Here is a 6,737-nt window from a genome sequence, read left to right on the forward strand (position 1 = left end):
ATCCCCACATTAGTGTAAATCATGTAAAAACACCATACCATTACGAGGCTAATGATTGGCCGCCTTTGGGCCGGTGTGTTAATTTGGACTGCCACATTTAGGGTTGCTGTCTCATCACCAGCGGGGCATTATTAACCATGTAGGAACTAAAACAACAATAAAGATATAACTCAAATTTAGAAAACAACCGTAACAACAAATTTTAGCATATTATAACAAAAAAGCACAGTATCTAATTGTAACGAAGAATATAGTAGAACAATTTTTGAACACATGAAAAACCACTCTAAAAGTTACAAAATAAAATAAAATACAAAGCAATAAAAAATAAGTTAACGAAACAAAAAAATAAATATAATAATCCAAGATAAAGAAAGTTAGAAAAAAAAAAGTATGAAAAGTTTCGCTCCAACCGCCGTTGGGCCGGCCCAAAACACTAAATTTCTAGTAGTTCGTACTACAGTACCTATTCTCAAAAAAAAAAATCTGAGAATCTACCAGCATCTCGAAAACAAAAAGAGAAGAGAATTTTGCGCTGGTGAGGGAGGAGGAGGAGAGGGGAAAGGGCTTTCGAGTTCGAGCAAGGAAAAAGCAAACCAACTCACCCTCCTTTCCTCCCGTCCCTTCTTGATCTGATCTCATCCAATTCAATCCAAGATGAGTTTCTTGTTCGGGAAGCGGAAGACGCCCGCCGGTAAGATCCCTGCCCTCAACCTTGAAGAAATTTAGTGCAAATTCGCATTCTTTTTTTACTCCGATCTAGTTTCTGTGTGCCGCGCGCTGTTACGTATATCTGTGTCGTGGAGTTGCAGCTCCCCGCACAAGGACTGGGAGCCGTCTTAACTCTGGACGCAAGCTGCGTAAAGGGTGAATTTAGTTTTCTTGTCGCTGCTTTGGTCATAAGGAGTATGGATTTAGTGCAAGGTCAATATTTGGATTGGATTGTCTTGGTCTTAGCATGCCCGGAGTGGTCAGATATTTTGCTTTGTTTTGATTTTGCATATCATCTTCTCATGTTCTCCCTCAACTAATAAAAGAAACATTGTTAGAATGTCCACTGTTTGGGTTTGGTCCCCTCTGCCTCCTCTTTCAAACTGGGGATTAATATCTCTGGCACCTGGTATGGAAGCAACATACTGGCATGCTCAAGTTACTTGTAGTATTATCGATAGCGAACTTCTGCAGGATTATGTATCTCGTAGTATATTTCCCATGTTGAGTAGTGCCTTTTCTTATGTCAAATGAATGTTTGGTAGTAATTTACTTTGTCTTCGCCGGTAATTTCAGAGCTCTTGAGGGAGAACAAGAGAATGTTGGATCGATCAATCAGGGAAATTGAGAGGGAGAGACAAGGACTGCAAGCCCAGGAGAAAAAACTTATCACTGAGATCAAGAAAACAGCAAAAGAAGGCCAAATGGTATGAGATCTTATATTTTAGAATTAGTTGGCTTTATTTTGTGCTGGATGTACTTTTGTTTCTATATTTGATGACACACGTGCCACAGGTTAGATTTCGCAGGGGGTAATTGTGTGAGGTCTTGGTCGTGGTAGCTTGATCTTGCAACCTGCCGTGGTGGAAATGTTTTCAGCTATCACCTTACTTTGGGACACATACTCTTATTTTTCAGTCTAAACAAGCACATTTTTTTTTATCACATCAAGTTTCAGTGCTCAAATCTTGTGATGAGCACTTCATGCTGCCTTGAAATCCTTAGTCTGGAAACATGTATCCTTGCTGTGGAAGTTCTGTTTTTTTTACTACTTACACTGCGATATGTAATAAAACTTACAGACAAAACAGCATGAGACAATTTTTTTGAGGAAAAGGCAGTCAATTGTCATTCGATTAGGAGAGGTGAAAAGGTAATAGGATATTTGCAAAGGGGCCAGTCAGAAGACCGTGGTGAAGAAACCACACAAAAAAGTGCTAGGGTGCATCCGCCACCAATGGTTGCCCAAGCCTTAGACCTTATATGGACGCGGCAGTTCGTATATTTTTCTTCCAGTGTGTTCAGACAACAATATCTATTGAGTTGTGTTACCTATTATAGAATTTGGACCTTATCCTAGGCTCCACTGTTTGCAGGGAGCTGTCAAAGTAATGGCAAAAGATCTTATTCGTACACGACATCAGATTACAAAGTTCTACCAGCTTAAATCTCAGCTTCAAGGAGTTTCTCTAAGAGTTCAGGTAACTATGAATTTGCTTTCTGTCATATTCCTGCTAACTCATTCTCTCCTTATAGTCCTTGTGGGTGTTTGTTATCAACTAGTTCAAGGGTGACTTCGAGTGTATATCAGCCTAGCCAGTGGTCAGTAATTCGTTTATGTTGATCTAGTGAGTTTTTTCTTTGGTCAACTGGTCAGTAAAAGAAATGTAAATTTTTTATTGATATAGTGTCAGTGGTCCTTGATAAGTTTTTTACCAAATTACAGGCAGGCTTTAGGCCAGCCTGAACCAATCAATTACTAAAACTAGCTGTACAAATTCGATAGCTTACATCTGGTTAGGGATAGAGAAAAGAGCTTTGCACTAAGAAGAAATGCTCAACTGGTCTGTTGCCTTAGTTAGTTATGGGTATAGAGCAGGAAATACATGGTGGATAATGAATTGCTAATTCTCATCTGACAAAATTCTTGGAGAGTTTGCATCTCCAGTTCTTCACTTTAGTGATATAGATATTCCATCTATGGTCTTAACACTGAACATAGAGCATAGTTCTTAGTTCAAAATAGCTTTCTCTGTGTTCAGTCTTTTTGTCGCATCCATTTTCCTTGAAATTAGCATCTGAATTTTCCAACTATGGCAGACACTGAAATCAACTCAAGCTATGGGTGATGCCATGAAAGGTGTTACAAAGGCTATGTCTCAGATGAACAGACAACTAAATCTGCCAGGATTGCAGAAGATTATGCAAGAGTTTGAACGGCAAAATGAGAGGATGGAGATGACGAGTGAAGTTATGGGGGATGCTATAGATGATGCTTTGGAGGGTGACGAGGAAGAGGATGAAACTGAGGAACTCGTGAATCAAGTCCTTGATGAAATTGGCATTGATATTAACCAAGAGGTATGATTTTGTTGTGCCTTTTCCATTTTGTGAGTGCACTGTGCAGGTTAGAACTATCTTGAAAGCGGTATTGCAGTTGCAGCTGGCATTCTAAATTGTACCACATTATCATCATGGCAATGGTATTAAATATACAAAACATAGTTAAGCCATTGGATAGCCTGTAAATATAAATGTCGGCGCTAGTCTGGCAGTATGGTGGCTCTTATCGGCTATACGTGAACGCCTTCAGACCAGTTGTTAGGTTCGTGCTAGGCCGGTAGTAGGGTGGTTCCTAGTGCATAGGCGGGGAGCCGGGGATATGTGGACGCCTTCAGAACAGTGGTTGGGCTTACGGGTGTCTAGTTATGTACATCCGCTTACATGACATGACCAAGGTTGTGTCGGTTGCGGACTAGACCCAGGCTGCGCCAAGCCCTCAGGAGGATGGGCTGCTGCGACCAAGGAGGAGTACTCGAGCCCGTAAGGAGGAGTACTCGAGCCTGTAAGCCCGTAAGATCAAGCTTCCATGAGCCCGTAAGAGCTTGGCCCATGTAAAGCTATGTGTAGCGACTAGATCTCTGGAGCAATTGAACAGAACTGAACTCCTGAACCTGTAGCTCTACCCCAAATTCTACTTCTATTACCTATTGAGCGACAGGAGTTTGACAAATTGGTATCAAGAGCCAATCATTGCCCACTCTGGCACCGAGAAAAAGACCAAATCCGTTCGAGGACAAGTATCCTAATCTGATTGATTTCAGTGGTGGTGAACCAGCACCGCGAGGATTCACTCTGCACGATGGCGTCATTTGCTTAATGGGCGCATTTGGTTCCATGGTAATACTCTCCCACAGGAGGACATCACAGCGGCATTGGTAGCCACTCAGGCATCCAGGGAACCTACCAGCGCGTCAAGGCTTTTCGCCTGGCCAAACCTGAAAGCCACTATGACAAAATTTGCGAATGGCTCCTCTGTTCGCCAACAGGCGAAAACAGTTACTCTTATCACCCGCAAACAATGGTCCGTCAGAGAAGCTCAATCAATGCTTCGAAATCTACCTTCCTGCTCTGTTCACTCATGCCTGACTAAGTCTCCGTGTTGGTTACCTGTAACCGAGTAATGGTATAACACAAATTACCATTTGGCACTGGGGCGCATTCGCTCCAAAGTTCTGTTTGGTCACCTCCTCCAACACTTGGAATTTCTGATGTTCGGGTGTGCTCTGTTCTGGATGTGGAGGAGTGGCTGGCGGAAAGGCAGCGGTACAATCTCTAACCTGAAGTTCCAGCCACACATTCAGTCATCAGTGGCCTCATGCCCGCATCAGAAGCTGGCATTCCATTACTTCGAGCCACACACCATTGTACCAACTAGGTCCCACCGCCTACAATCTTCAGCTGCCAGCCGAGAGTGAAATCCACCTAGTTATCCATGTCTCAGCTGAAACACCATGTTCCACCATACACCCCAGTGAGTTATCAGGTGCCTCCTGACTTTACTGATGCTGAGTTCCTGTTGGTGCCCGATCGCATTTTGCAGCGCTCCCTTATCAAATGCAGCAACAGAGCAGCTCCAGGAGTGCTGTCAAGTGGCAGGACCTGCCAGAATCCATGGCGACTTGGCAGGGTTTGGTTGATATGCAGCGGCATTTCCCTGGTTTTGTGGCTCTGGAACAAGTCGGACCAGTCCCAGGTTGTGGCAAGCCATCAAGAGGACCGACGGGCTGCTGTTAACCAGGAGTAGTACTCCAGCATGTAAGATCAAGCTTCCTGTGCGTGGAGCAAGGGCTCCAGATCTCTCTCAAACTCCTGAGTCCTGAACCTGTAACCCAAGTCCTGTCTGTTCCCTGTCTCCTGCTTGCTCTCCACTTCTAATCTTACTTCTATTACCGATTACCGATTGAGCAACAGGAGTGATACAATTCAATACATTAGGGGTTCAAATATGTCTGTTTAGCCTGCCACCAATAGAGTGATTCATTCTCGCCTTTTGTCATACATGGCTCCATAACATTTAATTTGTAAGATCAGTGTCTCAATAGTTATGAAAATAATAAATCTTATACAATTTAGCAGTAGGTTTAAGCTGCAGGTCATGTAAACAGGAAAATTATGACAATTAATAATAGTAGTATCAAAGTTCAGTTGGAACGTAGTTGGAAATTCCCCAATATACAATGTTTCCATACACGAGTTATGTTATCCACACTTTTTTTAGGCAATGCTGTGTACAATTGTGAGACCAGCAAACTAAGGAAACTAACATGTTTATCTCTGCTGTTTTCTGCAGCTTGTGAAAGCCCCATCAACTGCTGTGGCCCAGCCCGCTGCACACGGGAGGGTTGCCCAGGCCGAAAACGCCGAGCATAATAGTAATGGTGGAATCGACGCTGATTTGCAGGCAAGGCTGGACAATCTGAGGAAAATGTGATTGTTTGCAATAACAAAACGAGGAGGGCCTTGCAACTCTATTTCCTGTCAATATGTGAATATATATTCCTCAAAAGTTTACAACAAGTAAGCGTGTATGTGGAAGCTAGTGTAATAATAATGGTGATAAGCAACCTCTCCTTGCTCCAAAATCGCATTTCTTGGTATGAATGATAATGAAGTAATTTCGAGGCTGATATTGGCACTGTATAGTACTCCTTCCGTTCCTAAATTCTTGTCGTGGTTATAGTTCAAACAAGAATTTAAAAATGGTGGGAGTAGATCGATGAATGCGAGGTCTGGGCGTGGTGACGCCTCCATCGAATGACAGGGCACTGTACTGTAGGAAGTGAAGATTTTCCCTACCCGGCAATGCACGGGCAGACTGACTCCACGCTTAAGAAATAGCAGTCTGTTGCTGCAAATGGACTAAAGTCAGTCCGAAAGGCTCCATCTGAGTCGGTCTTTCATGAACACACTAGCTTAGAGAAAGAATTCCCATATTTTTGCATCACTTTTGTTTTTAGGAACCATACACTGACGAAATGTTGGGTAACTGGAATATGGCGAAATGAGGAAGATATCATTGGATGGATAAGAGGTCGATGGCCACAGATTTTTTTTGCTAATGAGCTCACTTGACAGAGCTCCTGAGTGTGATTCCATCGGCTTGATCCCATTAGAGCATCTTCAATGAACCTATTAGTGAGGTGCTTACATAAAATAAACCTGATAAGGATCAACCTGATCAAAAAGGGTTTAGGCCCAATTTTTAACGGCGATCGAACTAGCAAGTAAAACAACAACCCATGGAAATCAATCTAAAGTGATTCAGATCAAAATGCCGTCAACTCCTCACGTTGAAATTAATTGAAATCAACTCCACCGCACGGCAAGACTTCAGATCTTCAAGATTAGCAAACAAACTCGACGATATGCGCCCCCAAACATTGGGACGTTTCTGGTCTATCCTTAATCTCGAATATTCAACTCCCTTACGACGACGGCTGCCAAGAACCCTTTATAGGGCGACTCTAACGCAACTTGGATGGGACAGGCCCCACGCCACACAACTAAGGCCCATAGGCTGAACTAAAAGTGGTTTTGGACAGGCCCAAAAACAATCAAAGGAAAATAAAGAAAACATTGCAGACTTAAATAAATCTCAAACTCTAAAATGAAGTAAACTTCAAAAGTGGTGGTGTTCTGAAATTGGGCTTCACCTCATCTTTCTGATGAACTTGAACGCAAAA

At 42.8% G+C, this 6,737-nt stretch overlaps 1 protein-coding gene across 1 annotated transcript; it reads left to right on the forward strand.

The window, feature by feature from the left end:
* Nucleotides 1-513: 513 nt before the first annotated feature.
* On the forward strand, nucleotides 514-5,694 carry LOC100821134 (vacuolar protein sorting-associated protein 2 homolog 1). Its single transcript, XM_003557308.4, has 5 exons — nucleotides 514-694; nucleotides 1,288-1,418; nucleotides 2,088-2,192; nucleotides 2,812-3,072; nucleotides 5,345-5,694. Exons 1-5 carry the CDS (start codon nucleotides 658-660, stop codon nucleotides 5,483-5,485), a joined length of 675 nt encoding a protein of 224 aa, XP_003557356.1. The 5' UTR covers nucleotides 514-657; the 3' UTR covers nucleotides 5,486-5,694.
* The last annotated feature ends 1,043 nt before the right edge of the window (nucleotides 5,695-6,737 follow it).

The sequence above is a fragment of the Brachypodium distachyon genome, chromosome 1 (genome assembly GCF_000005505.3).
Source record: "Brachypodium distachyon strain Bd21 chromosome 1, Brachypodium_distachyon_v3.0, whole genome shotgun sequence".
Taxonomy (NCBI): Eukaryota; Viridiplantae; Streptophyta; class Magnoliopsida; order Poales; family Poaceae; genus Brachypodium; species Brachypodium distachyon.

Excerpts from the sequence above, each read along its gene's own strand:
- LOC100821134 (XM_003557308.4), top strand. The coding sequence starts at position 658 with ATGAGTTTCTTGTTCGGGAAGCGGAAGACGCCCGCCG. Across the intron at positions 695-1,287 it reads GAAGCGGAAGACGCCCGCCG|AGCTCTTGAGGGAGAACAAG; the intron begins GTAAGATCCCTG and ends CGGTAATTTCAG. Across the intron at positions 3,073-5,344 it reads GCATTGATATTAACCAAGAG|CTTGTGAAAGCCCCATCAAC; the intron begins GTATGATTTTGT and ends TGTTTTCTGCAG.